Source organism: Centrocercus urophasianus, unplaced genomic scaffold, assembly GCF_019232065.1.
Source record: "Centrocercus urophasianus isolate 14NV4802_14NV808 unplaced genomic scaffold, USGS_Curo_1.0 seq_1417, whole genome shotgun sequence".
NCBI lineage: Eukaryota > Metazoa > Chordata > Aves > Galliformes > Phasianidae > Centrocercus > Centrocercus urophasianus.
In genome coordinates this window covers 662-20,288 of record NW_024884606.1, presented here as the reverse complement: position 1 = coordinate 20,288, position 19,627 = coordinate 662, and the positions used below count along the sequence as shown (strand labels likewise).

Here is a 19,627-nt window from a genome sequence, read left to right as displayed (position 1 = left end):
TGCCCCGGCGGTCCCCGCGTTGCCCGGTTGTCGTGTCAGCGCTCGGCGCTGCCGGCGGGGCCCCGGAGCGCCCACGTGGGCGATTTGCTGCTGTGGACCCGGCAGCCCCGAGGAGCGGGTGAAGCTCCCCGCTGGGCGCAGACCTGCAGGCGACGGCCGGGCCGAGGTGCGGCGCTCCCGGAGCGATCCGGTGTGCGAAGTTACCAGCTCAGCCGGCGTGCAGAGCTCGTGGGATCCCTTAATCCCGTGAAACTTAAACACGGGCTTCTTAAAATATAATTAGCCTAAGCTGGGAAGGCTGCTGGCAGCGCCAACGCGTTATGCAACTGCAGCTCCTCTGTGTCAGGGCAGGAGGATGTTTCCGAGCCCTGTTTAGTTCCTCCGTTTCCTGGCCGTAGGACGTTTCTCCTTGTGCTGACCTACCTGCTCGTTTCTTTTCTCCCCCTCCCGCCAGCTGCTCGCAGTGCTGAACCCCGGTGTCCCTTCGGGCTGCGACTCGGCGTGCGCTCTCGTCCAGACACGGCATGGCAACCAGCGCGGGCGGCGGCGGGACGGCGGCGGCGGCGGCGGGAGAACCGGCACACGCGGTGTCGCTGCTGCGGGGGCTGAGCGCGCTGCGGGCGGAGCGGAGCCTGCTGGACGTGACGGTGGTGGCGGGCGGGCGGGAATTCGGGGCTCACCGCGCCGTCCTGGCCGCGGCCTCCGGCTATTTCCGCGCCATGTTCGGCGGGGCGCTGCGGGAGGCGCGGGCCGAGCGGGTGCGGCTGCACGGCGTGGAGCCCGAGTGCCTGTCGCGCCTCCTCGACTTCGCCTACACCGGCCGCGTGGGCGGGCTGGGCCCCGACATCGCCGAGCGCCTGCTGCGCGCCGCCGACCTGCTGCAGTTCCCCGCCGTCAAGGAGGCGTGCGGCGCCTGGCTGGCGCGCCAGCTGGAGCCCGCCAATGCGCTGGACATGCAGGACTTCGCCGAGGCCTTCGCCTGCCCCGCGCTGGCGGCCGCCGCGCACCGCTTCATCCTGCGGCACGTGAGCGAGTTGGGCGCCCAGCTGGAGCGCCTGCCGCTGCCGCGCCTCCTCTCCTACCTGCGTGACGACGGGCTCTGCGTCCCCAAAGAAGAGGCCGCTTTCCAGCTGGCGCTGCGCTGGGTGCACGCTGACCCCGCCGCCCGCGCCCCGCTGCTGCCCCAGCTCCTGGCGCACGTCCGCCTGCCCTTCGTGCGTCGCTTCTACCTGTTGGCCCACGTGGAGGGCGAGCCGCTGGTGGCCCGCTGCCCGCCTTGCCTGCGCCTCCTCCAGGAGGCCCGCGACTTCCAGGCTGCTCGCCTCGACCGCCACGACCGCGGGCCCTGCGCCCGCATGCGGCCCCGGCCTTCCACCGGCCTCGCCGAGATCCTCGTCCTCGTCGGTGGCTGCGACCGCGACTGCGATGAGCTCGTCACCGTGGACTGCTACAACCCGCGCACCGGGCACTGGCGCTACCTGGCTGAGTTCCCCGAGCACCTGGGTGGGGGCTACAGCGTCGCTGCCCTGGGCAATGACATCTACGTCACCGGTAAGTGCTGGGGGCGGGCGGGGAGCAGCTCTGCTCCTGCAGCAGGCTGGGTGCTGGCAGGCGTTCTGAGTCCCCCACGGGGCATCGTGCTGGCCTTTTCTAGGAAATAAGTAACTCGGCCATGGGAGCCCACTTCCCACACAGCGCCCACCTCCTGTGTTGCTTTCATTCCTCTCTTGAGAACCTTTCTGCTCCTGTAGGTGGAGAAGCAGCCGGGCTGGCTGGCTGATGCTGCACGCAGGGTAGGAGCAGCACGTGATTGAGAGCAGCCTGTGCATCTCTGTCTTAACGTTTGTTCTGGGTCATAAACAGATGTTCAGGTAGGAGGCTGGTAGGAAAGACAGCTGCATCTTTGAGTACGGCTTAACAAGGGCAGGCAAAAGTGTGAATTGGGAGAGCTTGTATGAAAGCCTCAGTGTTGAGACTCCCATTGAAAATACTGGGGTGATTGCTGTGAGAATTGGCTTTCAGTAGAGGAGCGAAGAATCTGAAACTCTGCTCCAGCACAGCACGGCTGGAGCCTGCAGAGGAGCAGAGACTCCTGGAGGTGGTGCTGGGTGAGGATTTAGCAGCTGATCTCAATCTGGGAGGTATTTGGTTGTGACTAATACTTCTGAGTATGCAGACAAGTCACAGAACTCGCGCTGGGGAAACTTTCTAACTGTTTGCTCTGGACGATATGAGTGACTTGAGAGGGGTTTTGGATTTCTGGCTGCAAAACAAGTGTTTGGGTTCAGAGCCTGCGAATTACAAGCCTGGCAGAGACAGAGGCGTGTTGGAAGGCTCTGGGGGCAGTGGGCCTCTGTGCAGATGAGGCACTGAGGAGTGGCAGCAGTGTGTGTGAGTCAGTGTCTCCCTCGGCACACACCCTGCCTCCTGACGGTCTGCTGGGGCCGTCATTACCTCTTCAAAGGTGACACAGATGTGTAACTTGGTGCCTAATCCACATATAGGTACCTTTTTGAGCTAAATCCCTGTGCTCAGAGTGGCAGTCCTGTGTGTGTTGCAGGAATGTGAGACGTGCTGTTAAAGATTTGAAGTGCAGGTGGAGTGGAGTTGAACAGAGAAGGGCTCATTCTCTGCTTTTAGCAGGAAACAAAGCTTAGATTTTCAAGGCAGCAGTGTGAAAAGGAAGATTAGTTTGTATTAATGCCTTTACATCCCTTCCGGAGCCATTGCAGGCAGATCTGGGGGTGCTCTCTGCTGAGAACCCTGCGCTTCAGCCAGGCTGCTGCCGCTGGAGGTGGTTCTGTGTAACATCAGTGTCACTGCTCGGGCGGCAGGGAGGGCTGGGAGGGCTCCATGCTGCTAACAGCAGCAGCGCCTTGGCGCCTGGGTGCTGGTGAATGTTAATCTCTGCTGTGTCACAGCAGCTTCTGGAGAGCAGCAGAGGAACTGCGAAATGGAAAAGACAGTGGTTGTTTGGAACAGAGGAGGATATTGTTTTGAATCATTGCTGAATACGCGCTGGGAATGCCATGGGAGAATTCCTCCTTGGCTTACTGGGAATCTGGGTCAGAAATAGTGCAGAAAGTTTGGTAGCATCTTCTCACTTCTGGTCTCCTAGGATCTATCTGTGTGCACAGTGCGTGGCTCTGCGGGGCAGAAATGTGTGTGGATGTTGAGGAGGCGTAGCTGGAAGACACGAAAGAGTCCAGTTCAGAGCCGTGCCCTCTGCTCTGTCACCACAGAGTGCTTTCCTTCCAGGGAATGTTTTCTGTGAATCAGCACTCTTAAATGCTTTGTGTTGTGCTGCAGGGGGATCGGATGGATCGAGGCTGTACGACTGTGTGTGGAGATACAACTCCAGCGTGAACGAGTGGACAGAGGTGTCCCCAATGCTGAGAGCCAGAGAATACCACAGCTCTACGGTGCTGGACGGCCTGCTGTACGTTATCGCCTCCGACAGCACAGAGCGCTACGACCACTCGCTGGACAGCTGGGAGGCCCTGCAGCCCATGCTGTACCCCATGGACAACTGCTCCACCACCTCGTGCCGTGGCAAGCTGTTCGCCATCGGCTCTCTGTCTGGCAAGGAGACCATGGTGATGCAGTGCTACGACCCCGACAGCGACCTCTGGTCCCTGGTGAACTGCGGCCACCTGCCTCCCTGGTCCTTCGCCCCAAAGACCGTCACTCTGAACGGGCTCATGTACTTCATAAGGTGAGCAGTGGCAGCAGCTTCTCCCCGTCTCCCTGCTTCTGCGCGAGGTGAGCCGAGGGTTTTCCCTGGGAAAGCCTTTGGGTCTTAGGAGTGGCCACGTGGGAGCACTGTGTGACGAAGGCAAGGCAGTGCTTCCTCTGCTCTGCAAACTACCACGCTTCTTCCTTTTAGCTCTGTCACAACTAAACCTCAAGGACATATGTTTGAAGTCCTGTAAAAATATCTGAATTTTAAAGCTGGGGCTGGGAAATAGCCAGGGTTACAAATCAGGCTGACGATGGCAGTTGTGCTTGGAATAGACTTCTCAGTTTTCTTGGCTTCTGGTTCAGTCCCCCTTGTTGCTATAAATAAGTGAGTAAGCTCCAAGAAAACGTTGAACTGTGGCATAGCAGAGGACACCCTCTGTCTCAGCAGAGGTAGGAGGAATGAAGACGAGCTGATTGGTCACTATTTTTAAGCACCTTCCCAATTTGGGATGTAATTACCTTTCTGAAGCCATCCCGGCAGAGGCAGCAGCTCTTTGTTCTGAACCATTTTGAGGAGGAAAGGTTTTTAGAAAAGCATCCTCAGGATTTAAAATACGCCCATGTAAAGGATGTTTGGGTCTTGTTTTCTGCTGTACGTCAGATCTTGGATACTTCCTATAAAGAATTTGCAACTGTAGGCCAGTAGGGTCAAGAAGGGAGGCGTGCAACTCCTGAAGTCAGTTCTGTTAAATAAAGAATGGGGTGCATGAAATTGAAAGAGCACAATTTCAGAGGCTGAATGCATGCAAAAGGAAATTCAGATTGATCAGCCATTGAAGAATAAAAGGAGATTTTCTTCTTTGCCATAGCCTGTGAAGTCTGTTGTAACTGAACTGTCTTGGGCTGACTGGCAGTGCTTTTCTGTCTGCCCTGACCTTGTCCTTCTTGCATTCTTGTGTCAGCAATGAGCATTTCTGCCTTACAAACATCTCTCACCTGTTGCTGTCGCGTCTCACAGTGGTGAGTGGCTGTAAGAAGCCTTGGGGGATTGTGCTGCCTGTCAGCTCTTCTGTTACAGTTCTCTGGCCTATCTAAATTTGGCATGGCAAAAAACTCCAGCAGTAGGGATCTCATTGCTTCTAAATGCACAGAGGTTTAAGTCTCTTCAGAACAGTGCTGATTTTTCTTTGAGACTCTTAAGTGTTTGGCACTGAAGCCAATAAAATGCAGGCTGACAAATGTTAGTCTGTGAACACACCTACCATATATGCAAACTGAAAATAGTCTGGGTTTGAGAAAGCCCTCAGGATTGCCTCCATGTTGTCTTTTGTACCTCCTAGGTGGTATCCTAAAGCTCAGTGTACATCAGGAAGTGCATAAGGGGTTGCTTTGCCCAGGGAGAAGCTGAGAAGGGCCATTTGGGCTCTTTAAGTGTAGGTTACTAGCACTGAGAATTAGGGCAGTGCTACTTGAGTGTTGTCTCTGCTGGCATGTTTTGTGTGTAGAGGTGCAGCACGGAGTTCTAGGGGTTTCCTGGGGTTGAACTTTACTGCTGCTATCTGAGAAGTCCATGCTGGAGACTGGGCTTTGCTTTGAGACCGGAGCCTTCATACAGCAGCCTCTGGTCTTCAATTTATGTGGCAGGGCTGGAGGAAAGGTGCTCCAGGAAAGGTGCGTTGCAGGCCATGGCTCAGGCTGTTCAGATGTGGGCTTCACAAGGAGGAAGGCTTTGACAACACAGAAAAGTAATTTTGTGTTATCTCCTGCAGGGATGACTCAGCTGAAGTGGATGTTTACAATCCAGTGAAGAACGAATGGGATAAAATCCCTGCCATGCTTCAGGTAGGATGCTCACCACCCTGCTGGATGCTTATCTGTGCTCATAACAGGGTTAAATTACCTTTGGGAAGCAGTGTTCTGGTTAGATGATAGCCCTTGAGCACAGAATGCATTCAGATGTATCACGGTTACCTGGACAGAAAAGTTTCTGATGAGAGGTGCTGGCAGTGCAGCAGGGCACGCGTGGCCGCGGGGGCAGCAGCAGCTTCAGTGCCACGCAGGGGGCAGCAGCTGCCGATGTGTCCGAGTGGGCAGGAGACCTCCCTGGTTGGGCAATACCTGCCCTTCTAACTGTGCTGCTTATTTCTTCTTACTTTTAGGTCCACGTTGGGGGCAGTGTGGCTGTGCTGGGAGGGAAGCTCTACGTCTCCGGCGGCTACGACAACACCTTTGAGCTCTCGGATGTCCTGGAAGCTTACGACCCCGAGACACGAACGTGGAGCGTAGCAGGGCGGCTCCCCGAGCCCATCTTCTGGCACGGCAGCGTCAGCATATTCCGACAGTTCATGCCAGAAACCACACAGGAGGATGACAGCATCACGCTGGACAACACCATCAACCTGAACAGGCAGCGCCCGAACCTTCACCACCAGAACCTGAATGAGCTGCGTTAGCAGGGCGGCGTGCCGTCCCTGCCTCAATGCGAGTTCGTTGCCCACAACCGGTGTTGCTCTGAGAGAAGGCAGAGGCAAACTGGAGCCTGGAAGCAAAAACGTACTGATTAGTACAGGGAGTAAAAATGGAGTGTTTGAAATGCTGTTGTAGAAACCTAGCTGGCAGAACACGAGGCCTTTGGGTGCAGCCTTCCTCAGCCCTTTTCTTTGGAGGCCGAAGGTGCAGTGCTACTCACAGAGAAGGTCTGAGAAGTGAACTCTGCAGAAAATGGCTGTGTGAAGCACCACTTAAACACCACAGCTTACAGCTTTCGGGCAGACACCCTTCACCTGGAGCTCCTTCACTTTGCAACGCTTTGTTTGTCACATAATTCCTTTCTTCAGTCTCTTCCAATGGGGAAAAAAAAAAAAAGGAGCAGAAGGAAAACAGGCCGGACCAAAGCCCTCAGGAGGAGGGTTCTGCTTGGTAGGACTGGGGTCTGGACTCCCCTCCTCTGCTGTATGCTTTAGAGGAAGGCAGGCCTCTTGGATCTCTTCCTCTGTGCAGTTAGAGGGGAAGAGATGTTTCTGTAAGAAGCTGAATGAGAGGCTGCTGTGAGGCTGCAGCCCTTCGTCCGTCGTGTCACCGCAGTCCCTGGCTTTGTTCACTGCCTTCTGGAAGAACACGTGTCTGCGCAGCAGGGATCTCCGAGGGGCTGGGTTGTGAAGCTTGACCTTTCCTTTTGTTTGAACTTCAGTTCTTCGTGTGTTTTGCTGTTTTTTAAGTTGTGGCATTTAAACTTTTGCAGGTATTTGTTTTCCTACCCTTCTTAGAATGGCACTTTTGTTTTTCCTAATAAGAAACACCTTTATTTATTTTTTAATCACATTCTCACAACTAAGTTGCCTTCATTTCTGATCACCTGCACCGTTCCTTAAAGGGAAAGAGAAAAGTGCCTGCCTTGGCTGGCTTGTGGAGCGCCGGGGCCCTCAGGGAGGAGCCTTTCTGCTTTCCCATTTTGACAGAGCTTGCTGGTATCAGGCTGCTCAGCTTGTAGAACACGCCTGGGCAGCTCGTTCTTCTGACCTGGGCTCTTTGCTGACAATCCTTTTACATCAAGCTCTTGGCACGTGTGCAGGGTCAGGCAGATAGGCCCTGTGCAGCAAGGGCGCGCTCTTGTCTGTTGCTGTAAAGGAACTGGGTGGAAGTTGTACACTTTTAGAAGGCTTATCTGGAAAGGTAAGCACAGCTTCCTTAGATTTGCTGCAGACTTGTAGAAAAAATAAGCTAGTGGTGTTTAGACACCATGATGCAGAAATGCATTAACTGGTGTGAAGGAACCTACTGAACCTCTGGAGAGTCCTTGTGCCTGTCTCGTCTTCAGTTTGCAGAGGCTCTTGGACTTGGAGTAATTGGAAAATGCTGCTGGCATCATTTGGCTGAGTTGTAGGAGGTAGTGAGAGTGCTGCAGAGTGCAAGGTAGCTATTTAGGGTTTTCTTTCGTTGTTGTTTTGGTCTGTGTAAGATATGCCTTTATAATTGCTCAAGTGACCTAGCTAGCTTGAACTGTATTTCCTCTGTATACCTTCAGCTGAAGAAAAGCTGCTTGCAGTCGACTTGTGGAATGTTTCTTAAACAAGCAAACAGTTACAATGGCTCATCTGAAAATGAGCACTGCGCCTTCAGGAAAAGTGAACTGTAACAGTGGCTGAAATGGTGGCTGGATTGGTTTTCTTTCTCATTCTGGTTTTTAACCAAGGGGTAAAAAGTGAATTTGAGCTTGATTCAGAAATGGAAAGCTCCTCTGTACCCTCTGGCTTGCCACCGCATTGAGTACATCAGAACTATCTCCATGAAATCGACGCGTTCACAGCTTTAAAATACCCGTTTTGCCTTGGATGCTGTTTTATGCTGGGCTGCTGAGCCGTGAGACTCGAGAAAGCTGTTCATCAGGCTGGGCTGTGCTGGAGGTTGGAAGCTTGGACCGTGCCTTGAAGCCGCCGTGCACAGAGGAAGCGCGGCTGGGACGCAGTGGGGCCTCGTGGCTCAGCGCCCTGCTGCCATCAGTGCACGCAGTGCAAGCTGCTGCTGCTGGGAGCAGCCCTGCAGCCCTGCGCCCCGCTGTGCTGAGCTGAGCACGCCCAGAGCTGCGTGTGCTGCTCACGGATGTAGCAGTGCTGAGCTCCAAGCGTCCCGCATACAACACACCTCACTCTGTAGTGCTCACTGCTGCATCTGCCACCCGCAAATTCCCCAACCGGTCCGACTGTTAGGGATCTGTATTTATTTTTTGTAAAATCCATTGTGTCCAAATCTTTGCGTCCTGTTTGAATACCATCCTTTGAAACAAAGGCATTTTACATTTACAGATGATGTATTTTTATTCTCATAGTTTGTTTTTAAGTTTACTTGCAACGGTCAAGTTAAATAAAAGATGTTACATTACGTCTGCATTCCTTTTGATGCGAAAATCACCACAATTAAGCTTTCACTGACGTTTCTCATTCCAGGCCTGAGCTGCATTTAACCCAGAGGGCTGCCTTCCAGGTGAGTGCTAGAAGGAAAAGGGTTGTGGGTGTGATGTGTGCACCCAGTCTGATGTGTGATGCTTCCCTGGATCCTGTTATTTCAAATATTTCAACTTCAACTCCCCACATCTGACAACAGGAGCTTAGGGGATGGCTGTGCTCCTGTCTTTCAAGCTGAGTAACAGCGAAATGAGTTCAGTGGGGGAGAAGGTAAGAGGACACACCATGCCTTTAATGTAGAAAAGAAACAGTAATGGGCAGCAGAAGCTTAAGGAAACCACAAGGCATAGATTTAATTGAGGAAAGGGTCGTTTCAGCACGTGTTTAAGGAAAGGGACAGCGTCACACTCTTCTGGAAGAGCTTGAATCATCAGCATAAAACTAATGGAGCAAGGTAGGAGCTAGCACTGGAGCTACAGGTGAGCTAGCCTTCCCTTCCAGCCACAGCTGAGAGCTTGTTAAAAACAATCCACAGTATTACACATATGGAGTCATCAATCACATCTCGTCTCATACATTGTATGTACATTTACTTAAGTAGTTGTTCTGAGTGGCTTCATATTTCTTAATTTGATTCCTGATTATCACTTCATTAGAAACGTTCTTTGCAATCCAGGGTTGGGATCATTACCTTGAAGGAGGAGGGAGGAGGGCTGGATATACAACTTAGAGCTCCTGGAGGCTGAAGAGAACAAATGCAGCAGTGACTCAGGCCCGATGCTTTGTTTGGTAGGAAGGTATGACTGCAGTCACGTGGCCTCACAGTCATCGGGAATCGTTGTGATGATCAGCGACTGCTCCATCACGTCTGCCGTAGGGAAGCTGTCGTTTGAACAGAGTCTCTGCACAGGGATCTCCTCAGGCAGGGGGCCGTGGGACAGGGACTCCACGATGACCTCAGCTGAGCCCACCTCCAGCTCCTGGGGTGGCTGCAGGGCCACCACCACCGCCTTCTCATCCTCAATGATCAGATTTCGAAGCTTCCGCTGCCGGGGGTTGTAGTTCTCCACCCGGTCGTGAATCTCCATGTGGCGCCTCAAGTGTGCCTGCGAGAGGGAGAAAGGAGCAGGAAGGGTTTGCCTGGTGCGCCGTGCTTCTCCGAAAGGGAGGGCCGGCAAAAGCACAGCAAGGCTCCCCTGACCCACAGAGCACCAGCTTGTAAGGGCAGGCTGCCCAGCGGTGAGCACAGCCCCCCCGCTGCCCGTACTGCCTACAGCCCTCAGAACACCCAGTGCAAAGAAACCCGTTCACAGCCTGGGAGTCTGCTGGTGTCACTCACTGCAGCAGAGCAACCCTGGGTTCTGTGCCCCCAGCAGGCAGGTGGTGCGAGCCACTCACAGCCCAGCACCGAGCTGCGTCCTACCTGCCGTGTGAACTTGTACCCACACTCGGTGCACTCAAACTTCCTCACTCCCTTGTGCCTGCGGACGTGGACACGCAGCTGCTCGACAGCTGAGAAGGAAAGGAAGGAGTTCAGAGCAGCCCTGCAGAACAGCTGCAGGCCCACGCTGTGTGAAGCACTACGGCAGAAGGGCCGTCGAGGCATGGAAAGGAGCGCAGCCTGGAATGGTGGCCCAAAGCCACAGCGGTAGGCAGAAGGTACCTTTGAATGTTTTCCCACAGATCTGGCAGAAGTGGGGCCTCCCCTCCTGGTGCCGACTGGCGATGTGCCTCAGGAGGGGCCCCTTCTCTGTGAATCTCTGGTCGCAGAACTCACAGCTGAAGGGGCGCTCCCCGGTGTGGGTCCGGTTGTGTTTGTCCAGACTCGCTGCCGGGAGCAAAGGGAGAGAGAGCTGCAGGTCAGCAGCCCGCTGGGTGCCCCAGTTTGGGCACAGGCACACTGTGCTACGATGGTGAGACCACGTGCTCTGTGCCAGGCAGGTTAGGAATGCTTAGAGCGGGGCAAAAGCAGGAGCTTGTTGTGCTGAGCTAACCATAGATGTGAAAAATTCACCACTGTTTTCCTCTTTTTGTGTTATGGAAGTAAAAAAAGAAAAAAAAAAAGGCAATGTTCCCTCCTGAGGTGTTATCCTACATACACCAGAGCATGCCTTGCTCTAGAAGGAAAACAGGTTTCCCAGCATGGCTGTTTCAGAGGTGGCAAATACCCATGGGGGGAGCAGGGCGCTCAGCACTACCAGCTCCCAGGTGGCCACCTGGGATAGGAGAGGGGGGCTGCAGGCACACAGAGCTGTGTGCCCTGGGGGTACCTTGTGTCCTGAAGGTCTTGCCGCAGAGGTGGCACTGGAAGGGCTTCTCACCGGTGTGGGTACGCAGGTGCATGTTGAGGTTTGCTTTCTGTGTGAAGGCGTGATGGCAGAACTCACAGACGTAGGGACGCTCATTCCTGAGAGCAGGGGAAAGGCAGCTGAGCCTCAGGCAGCCCCAGTTGGAGAATTGCCACCCGCCTCTCTGTCTGTCTGACACTAGCTGTCGCAACTCTCAAAGCACTGCAATTAAATCCTACTTCAACTTATCTCCAACTGAAGTATTTTGCAGGGACACAAATGCTCCTCTGCACCTGTATGCTTCTGAAGTGCAGAGCTGGTGCTTCCTGCCCCTCAGGCACCATACAACCAGCCCAGGAACCAGAGCTCTGAGGGAAGTGTGGAAAGCTAACACAAACTCACCACTTCACGGACAGGAATTAGCCAGGCAGGACAGCTGATGAGCTTCAGCCATCACCTGCATTATTACCTTTAGAGGAAGTGCAAACAGTACAAATTTCCTCTGGTAGAGAGGCAAGCAGAACTAAGGTTTGGCCACCCACCAACAGCTGTCAATACCAGCAACCTGCAGTTGTCACCACTCAGTCACCCACACACTTCAGGAGGCTCCCCGGCACCCACCCCCCAGGAGCCTGGGGAGGAGCTCACTTGTGACACAGAGGAGGGAAGAGCTCACGTCACACCTGTGCTTGGCCTTGATGTGCATCTGCAAGCCGTTGCGACTTGAGGCTCTGTGCCCACACTCCTCGCAGACAAACAGTTTCTCTCCCCGGTGCTTGAATGCCTCATGCAGGCGCAGCTCTGTCCGAGACAGAAAGCACTTGGAGCAAGTTGAGCACTGCAAGGCCACAGGAGAGCTCGGGGTTAGGCAGCTCACCCACACGCAGCTCGCAGTGTGCACCCAGAACAGACCTGCTCCCCTTGCAGCACAGCTGTGCCATGCAAGATGTGCCCTGCTGCACCCTGCTGCACCCTGCAGCAATAGCAAGCTTCAAAATGCTGAATGGGATGAGACAGCCAGCCGGAACTGAGAAGCTGGTCAGTAGACATGGATCTATCAGTTAAGAAGAGCCACGAGGGCTGCTCATTTATCCAAAATAAAAATCGTTTCCAGGAGCTTTTCAGCATTCCATAACTCCCTGCCTTGCTTAGCAGAACCAGAAAGGATAATGGGAACTACTTTAGGTCAGAGCAGGATCATTCTCTCTCAGGATCTCTACAGTACCGCAGGGAAAGCATTACAGAATGCCACCTCCACTCACCCCACCTTGTGCCAGCTGCTCCCCTTACCGCATGGGGCTTCGGTGCGCCGTGCAACTTTATCATGTGGCTCTGCAGGTCCTTCTTCTGCATGAACTGCTGGGCGCAGGAGGAGCACTGAAATACAGGAGAGTCAGCTCCCAGCCACCTCACAGACAGTGACTGCAACACGAGGAGAGGATCGGTGACATGCCTGCACGACTGGCACAGGAGTCGCTCCGACACAAAGACCTCCAGCAAGGCAGTAGGTGCCCATGCTGCAGAGCCACAAAGAACTGTCTGGCTCAGGTGTGTCTCAAGAGCCCGTTCCAGCTCAGAGGTGGGGAACGCCTCTGCTGCCACTCGAGACACTTGACAGCTCCCAGGGAAGGGACCCAGTGAAGGCAATATTAAGGACAAGGAGAAAGGCAGGTACTGGGGAGAAAAGCCACACTTGCAGTCAGACATGATGCACTGCAAGCACCAGAGCGTCCCTGCCACCAGCTGGTGACACAGCCCCCCGTAAGCACCTGCCAGGCAAGGCCAGGCTCCCCAGAAGAGAAAGGCTCGCCCGCCCTGCTGGGCCCAGCACCAGGCTGCACAGCTACGTGCACTGCTGACCTTATAGGGCATCTCCCCCGTGTGCGACACCACGTGGAGCCGCAGTTCCATCCGCCTCTTGAACACCTCCTGGCAGACAGAGCACGTGAAAACCTGCAAGAGAAGGAAGGCATCAGCTTCTGTGTGAGACAGGAAAGGAAGATGCCAGGATTTGGAATGAAGCCAGCAGCCATCCCAGCAACTGAGAGCAGCACTTGCCATTTGGGCACCATGCCTAGATCATGTGTTTCACCTGCACTGCAAAAACTCCTATCTCTTCCAGGACAGAGAGTGCTCTCATGTGCTTGGGGGAAAAAGACAAAGACACCTGTGATAAACCATGTGCTAGCATGTCATGAACAGAAGAGCTGCTAACCTCTTGGACTTCCGTCACGCTCTGGGGGAGCCAGAAAGCGTGCTCCAATAAGGAGGGTTTTGCCAGCAGCTGGAAAGAGGCTGAATTCTGCTTCTGCAAAACAGCACCTGCATCTGCAGCGTTCTCCCACCCCCTGAGGAGACTGGTGGTGACTTCACACGTGTACCTGCTCAGTTCGGCTCATGCAATTTCTGGCTTCGTGCTCCAGGAGATTCTCCTTTCTAAAATAACATTTACCACACTTAGAGCATTCAAATGGCTTCTCTCCAGTGTGTTTCCTGGGGAGACACAAATTCAGAGCATCCATTACTGACAGAGTAACAGCAGCACTGAGCTCCTGAGCCCACACGAAAGAACAGCCGCTGGTCTGCGTCCTCCAGCACTCGTGCTTTGAAGAGAGGATGCAAGAACCCCACTCGCTGTCTCTGCTGCCCACAGCCTGAGGCCTCACCAGCTGCCTCTGCTCTGGTGTGTGGAACAGCTGCTGATGAAACTGGAAAGCACCATTTACAGCCTCCTTTTGACACACTTCCGCTGATCCCAGGGTGTCCACAAGCACCTCCATGTTCCCAGAGCACGCTCCATCACCTTGCTCGTTGCAAGTATGGGAACTGTGAGCCACAGCCTGAATCTCTGATTGAGCACCTGAGGAAAGGACCAGCCAGCCCTGGGAGCACAGGTGAAGGCAATTTAGCTGTGTGATCAGAAGGGGCAGAGCCTGGCTGCACTTCTCCTAGACCTCATTAAGGGTTGACTGCTTCTGGGGAAGAACCTCTGGGTGGAGATCCCTTGCCTGAGGAGTCCTTTCTGCAAGCTAAGATCCTCAGAGATGGGTGACTACCTTTACTTTTCCTGTGAAATATCATCCTCTCTGTGTTGGTCCCTTTGTTGTTACATTCTTGTATCGCCCTTCTACCACGTTAATCTTTCTGACTGTAACAGCTATGCAGCCCCTGCCTGTTCTGGAAGCCTAGAAGCTGGCAGCTCCATGCATTGCTCTCACCAAAGCCAAAGGAGTTGGCAGCTCCTTCTGCCTTCCCTGCCATCCACCTGCAGACTTATATCCCCCAAAAAGGGCTCCTGAGCACCTTCACCCTTCTTTGTGATCTGCGCCGGCTGATGCTCGCAGAGCTACAGCTCCCAGCAGCACCTCGGGCAACGCCTCCCACACTGCTTGGGGAGCTGAGGACCCGAGGTGCCGTGGGGACGCCCAGCCACCCCTCAGCAGCGCCCACCAGCACCAAGCAGAGCCCCCTGCACTTGGGGGTGAGCCTCTACTCAGCCCCACCCCGCCGGGATCCCCTGCTCACAAGGAACAGGATGAAGCTCGGAGCGTTACCTGTTGTGCACTTTGAGGTAATATTTGCTGAGGAAGCTTTTATGGCACGTAGGGCACTCCACCGGCACCGCTGCGCCTTTCCTGCTCCCTGCCGCCCCCGCGCCGGGCTTCCCTTTACTGCGCAGCGCCTTCTTCTCGGGGAGGAGCTCCGCGTCGCTGTCCCCGGTCCCGCCGCCGCCCGCCGCCGCCACAGGGGGAGAGCTGACGGGCGGAGGAACGGGCAGGGTCACCGCGCTTTCCGGGCCGGGCAGCCCTGCTGGGCGCTCCCCCTCCGGCACCGCCGGGCTGAGGACGTCGGGCGGTTCTGTGGGGCGCAACGCGGGGCCGGGGGCGCGGCGCGGCCTCTGCCGGGCGGCGGCGGGGCGGAAGGCGCGGCAAAGCGCTACGGCGTCCGGCACGCCCAGCAGCTCGGCGGCGGCGAGCAGGCGAGCGCGGTTGTGCGCCGTCAGCGCCAGGCGCCCGGTGTAAAAGAAGTCGAGCAGCAGCTGGAAGGTGTCGGCCAGGCCCTCGGGCAGCGCCACCGGCCCGGCGCCGCCGCCGCCGCGAGCGCGGAAGAAGCGGGAGCAGCTGGCGAGCACCGGCCAATGCGCGCGGAACTCGCGCCCGCCCACGCCCAGCGTCGCGTCGCAGAACTGCCCGGCCGCGCGCTGCCGATTCAGCTCCCGCAGCACGCGCACACTGTGCGCTGCCGCCGCCGCGCCCGCCATGGCCGCAACGCTACCGGGACCAGCGTCGCCACAGCGCCATTGCGGCCGCGCGCCGGATGTGACGCAGGCGGAACTGGGACGCCGGATGTAAAGAACAGGGAAGTACTACGCCGGATGTGACGAAAAAGGAAGTGACGTTCAGGATATGACGAACCAGGAACTAAAATGCCGGATGTGACAGCAGCGGAAGTGACGAACAGGATGTGACGAACACGGAAGTAGAATAGCGATGTAAATAAGGAAGTGAAACGCCGGATGTGACGAAAGCGGAAGTGACGAACAGGATGTGACGAACACGGAAGTAGAATAGCGATGTAAACAACAGGGCAGTATAACGCCGGATGTGACGAAAGCGGAAGTGGCGCACAGAATGTGACGAATAAGGAAGTAGAAGCTGAATGTAATGAATACGGAGCGGCGCGCCGGATATGACGCTACAAAAAAAAAATGCCGCTACCGCTCCCGGAAGAGACGTGCGGTGCTATGGCGCCTTGCCCTCGGCGGCCGTGCTCCGGCTGTCAGTCATCGCGGCGCCGCGTGTAGATGCGGATCGCCCGCTGGAAGTGCTCGGCCGTATTGAGGTGCGGCCGCAGCAGCACCACGAAGCCCTTCGGCAGGAAGTAACCGCCCAGCAGCGCTGCCAGCGTGCTCAGCGCGCCGAGCGCCGCCGTCACCGCCGCGCTCCGCCCGCGGAAGGCGCTCCGCGCGCAAAGGACGGCAGCGGAGCAGACGAGGTGCAGCAGCAGGCTGCAGGTCAGGCACTTGGCCTCGTTGTAGTCTGCGGGGAGGTCCTTCCCCGCGTAGCTGAGCGCGAAGCAGCCCAGGCTGAGCAGCACGTTGTACAGCATGGCGGCCGTCTCGCCGGGCGCGCTGCTCGCGCCGCACTCCAGCACCACGCGCTCGGCCGCCACGCTGTAACGCCTCCGCAGCACCGCAGGGCCCGAAGCCGCCGCCGCCGCGCACAGCGCCGCCTGCGCCGTTGTGCTGGCCGCGATGAACAGCGCCGGGCCCCCGCGCCGCTGCCAGACTTCGTGCAGTGCCCGCCACCGCGCGCTCAGTTTGAAGATACAGACGATCTGGAAGCAGCGCGTTGCCACACACGAGAGGAAGACGGTGAAGCTGATGGTGAAGAGCGGGAAGCGCACCAGGCACGAGAGCCAGGTGGGCTCCCCGAAGTTGAAGAAGATGCTGCTGCAGGCGCAGGCCAGAGCGCCCAGCATGAGGAAGCACATCTTGCCGCCCGCTGACCTGACCACCGGTGTGGAGACATTCCAGGCAAAGAGGGCACCCAGCCCCGCCGTGAGCACCAGCAGGAGCACAGTGGGGATCAGCAGCACCCAGCAGAGGGGATCAGCCCAGGACAGGAACTCCACGGTCCTGTTGAAGCAGCTCTCGCTCCCTACGGGTGCCCACTCATCTCTCCCGCAGGCCTGGCAGGCGTACGGGGCTGGAGAAAACAGCACCCAGGTGGGAGCCACAGCCCAGGTAAGTGATTTGTCCTGGTGGGGCAGCCTGACCTCACCCTTCTGCATCCTCAAGCACCTCGCTAGAGCTGCCTCTGGTTTTTTGCCTTTCCCTCAGTGCTTCTAAGCCTTCAGCAGCAAGGAGTGTTCTTTTTCCAAAACTCCATTGCTTGGGAGAGGCACAGTGACTTGGGAATTATAGGGCGTAGCATCCTGTGGCTGGAGCAGCACATAAAGGAGAGCCGTGGGCTGCATCGTGCCTGCTGGCCCAGAGGGACTCAGGTGAGTGGGACAGGGCTGCAGGGAGTATGGGCTGGGAGACTGAAAGGGGTTTGTGTACACAGCAGTAGTTTGCACTGGCAGTTCTGTTGCAGGTCAGAGGAATGGTGTCTTTTGGGGCTCCCCACTCCCACCATTACCCAGAGCTGGCATTTCTGCCACCCTCAGTGCAGACACACCAAGGCTGTCAGGGAACACGAGCACATGTTGGCAAGGCATTTGTCATGGTGGCTAGTGAGTGTGTGCCAGGGAAACCCTGCCATCAGCCCCAGGAAAGGGACATTTCCATATGCCCCAGGGACTGTGGAGCTGCCGGTGACCACATAGTGCGGAAGCACTGAGTACCATCTACAACACAAAGGCAACACTAGGCTGAATTTCCCTCCCTGAGGATGTGGCTCAGGAAGCAGCTGTCAAACCAGACATCCCGTGTCCCCTGGCCACAAGAGAAGGGGGCTCTGCTGGCACCATCTCTGCTGGTAATTTGACTGCACGGAAACATCTGCTGACAGTATCCCTCAGGGCTGAGTGCAGGGCATGAGCTTTGCATACCCACAAGTAAGCAAACAGGGAAGCCAGACTGACCGCATTTAGGTGAGCTCTGAGATTTTTTACTGCTCACAGGAAGTTAAAAGAAAAAGAAGTGGTAACTGTAAAGGCCAGGTGCAGGGAGAGGGTAAGGCAAAAGCAAGGAACTGGTGTGATGGAAAGGAAGGGTGCAGATAGAGAAACTGAGCAATAAGGGGAGGGAGAGGCTGCCAAGGGTTTACTGACCTGTTCTGTTCAGGAAGGTCCCTGCTGGACAGGCCACACAGCTGAAGCAGCACCTGTGGCGATTCTGCTGCAGCCTCATCTCCCCAGCTGCACAGGGCCAGGAGCAGAGTGAGACAGGAGCCTGCTGGGAGCACGGCAGCCATCAGGCAGAGGCAGGGCCTGTGGGGCAGCACAGACTGAGAGCGCAGACTGCAGCCCGAGGTTAGTGAGCACTGGACAGCTGGCAGCTGGCCATCAGGATGGATCCTGGGCAGCTGGGAGCTCATCATGTTGTCCATTTTCTAGATATATTGGGAAAATCAGGTTGTTTGAAGGTAAAAATAGTTGGTGGGAGCCCTTAGGTTCATGTTCCCTGCTTGTTTTGTTGGGTTTTTTTTTTGACAAATGAATATTATTATTCAGAATGTAGATAACCATCTGTACCCCCCCCCCCCATCTGCCTTCACATTTCTTCTGCTCTGGGGAAATACCCAAGAAGCAATGCTGGGGAGGTAGTTGGCTTGACAATAAAGAAGATTTGAATGCAGAACTGTACCTGGTGATCTTTTGTGTGCCACAAGATTTTGCTCTGGTCAATGTGCAGCTGGTCAGGGTTCACAGTGAAAGCTCCAACCACATCGAAAGCCCAACTCTGGCCTCGCCAATTCCAGGCAATGATGTTATAACCTTTACGGATGTTCCCGTTGGCATCAAATGAGATCTGGCTCTTGTGCAGGCTGAAGTTCACCTGCTTGATTTTTTGTAGGAGCTGTAAGAAAGAAAAGTAAGAGTAGAGCCCTTCCTGATGACAGGGGAAGTCTTGTTTTCAGAGGAAGGTGCTAGCAGCCCCCTCTCTGCCTTCCTCTGGGATTCTGTTGTACATAGTACATGTCCAGCAGCAGCAGATCTCTTCCAGGTTTCTGCAAGGGACAACAGGCAGAAGAATGAGAGTGAGCTGAGAGTGTGGGTTTGGATCCAGGCTGCTCTACCTGTGACAGCTGGAGCCTACAGGGAAGCTGCTGTGCAGTGACCAGAGGGAAGGCTGAAGGCAGTCTCACAAGGCTGTTGGCACCAGTTAAGGGAGAGCCTTTTTTGTGCCGATCCCACAGCCAGAGGCTGAGAGACTTCGAACTCTGAGCAGTGCAGCCCTGTTCTCTTTGGTACAGAAAGGACTTTCAGAGATGGAAAACCCCTGATCACAAGGGGAAAATCTCCCTCTGGAGAGGGAAGAGAGGCCTTCCTCACCTTGCTCTTACCTGCCAGGGATAGACTCTGCCTTTGCTGCACACCCCTGAGGTACAACCCAGCAGGTCATGGAGGCCGTGGGCCACCGCATACACAGCAGAGTACACGTTGTAAGAGGCCTGAATGTCGTATACGTCTGGGGTATCAGCAAGCAAGTGGCCTCCTGGGCAGCGCTGGGTGCAGTTCAGCTGGACTCCTTCACTGCTGCTCAGTCCATTTTCCCCCACCAGCCCTGTGCTGCCAGCACTTCCAGACACCCCACGTTCCTTTGCATTTTCCCAAGATTCAAGGCGTTTCAGCATTGTGGGCTCTGCCTGCTCAACCGAAATGCCAATCACAGAGCCGATATTTCGGATGCTGGGCACCTGCCAGATGGTTTGGGCTAAAGACCAGTCTTCAGAGCCCACCCACACCATTCCCGTGATGTTCTTCTGCACCACCGCCTCAAAGAAGGGCTGGGCATTCCTCCTGTTGGAGAAGACAACAGTGACGTTGACCCTGATGTCCACAAGGATTTGGATCAGCTTGTGGAACTCTGGGCTGCTGGCATCCTTGGTCGCAGGGATGATACCTCGGTAGGCAACACACACATCACTTGCGGCCAGCAGCTCGTAGAGGGCATTTAGCCCATCCCTACCATAGCTGTTGTCGCTGCCCACCAGAGCAACCCAAGTCCAGCCGAAGTGCTGCAGCAGCAGTGCAATGGCCTTCACTTGCTGGCCATCGCTGGGGATGGTGCGCAGGAAGGACGGGTAG

At 55.7% G+C, this 19,627-nt stretch overlaps 3 protein-coding genes across 4 annotated transcripts in view; 1 reads left to right on the top strand and 2 right to left on the bottom strand.

Annotated features, from left to right (window-relative positions):
• Positions 1-470: 470 nt before the first annotated feature.
• On the top strand, positions 471-8,559 carry KLHL21 (kelch like family member 21; the record flags this gene model as incomplete). The annotated part of the gene is made up of 4 exons (XM_042815181.1): positions 471-1,551; positions 3,310-3,715; positions 5,451-5,523; positions 5,841-8,559. Coding segments are annotated over 4 exons (1,854 nt in total), but the record flags the coding sequence as incomplete, so codon positions are not given.
• ZBTB48 (zinc finger and BTB domain containing 48) lies at positions 8,470-15,131 on the bottom strand. 2 transcript variants are annotated; one of them, XR_006168239.1, is made up of 10 exons: positions 14,425-15,131; positions 13,252-13,363; positions 12,731-12,823; positions 12,161-12,247; positions 11,554-11,708; positions 10,853-10,989; positions 10,246-10,410; positions 10,006-10,094; positions 9,274-9,688; positions 8,470-8,668 (listed from the first exon to the last, which is right to left on the bottom strand). XR_006168239.1 is itself a non-coding variant. In XM_042815180.1 (9 exons), exons 1-9 carry the CDS (start codon positions 15,129-15,131, stop codon positions 9,392-9,394), a joined length of 1,842 nt encoding a protein of 613 aa, XP_042671114.1. In that variant the 3' UTR covers positions 8,470-9,391. The 2 variants fall into 2 exon arrangements, 1 of the variants encoding a protein (XP_042671114.1); XM_042815180.1 differs by having other exon boundaries at positions 8,470-9,688.
• Positions 15,132-15,649: 518 nt separating this feature from the next.
• TAS1R1 (taste 1 receptor member 1) overlaps positions 15,650-19,627 on the bottom strand; it is a 4,622-nt gene continuing 644 nt past the window's right edge. Inside the window, exons 3-6 of the mRNA XM_042815176.1 lie at positions 18,883-19,626; positions 18,183-18,395; positions 17,648-17,771; positions 15,650-16,578 (exon numbers count right to left, since the gene is read on the bottom strand). Of these exons, the coding sequence (XP_042671110.1) occupies positions 15,650-16,578; positions 17,648-17,771; positions 18,183-18,395; positions 18,883-19,626 (2,010 nt within the window). The remainder of the gene's footprint in view (positions 16,579-17,647; positions 17,772-18,182; positions 18,396-18,882; position 19,627) is intronic.

Bases quoted from the DNA above. Each gene is read 5' to 3' on its own strand.
- ZBTB48 (XM_042815180.1), bottom strand. From the start codon at position 15,131: ATGGCGGGCGCGGCGGCGGCAGCGCACAGTGTGCGCGTGCTGCGGGAG. The intron at 10,990-11,553 runs GTGTGACGTGAG...CCCTGCTCTCAG, and splicing joins CACATCAAGGCCAAGCACAG to GAATGAGCGTCCCTACGTCT. The intron at 9,689-10,005 runs GTAGGACGCAGC...TCCCTCTCGCAG, and splicing joins GGTACAAGTTCACACGGCAG to GCACACTTGAGGCGCCACAT.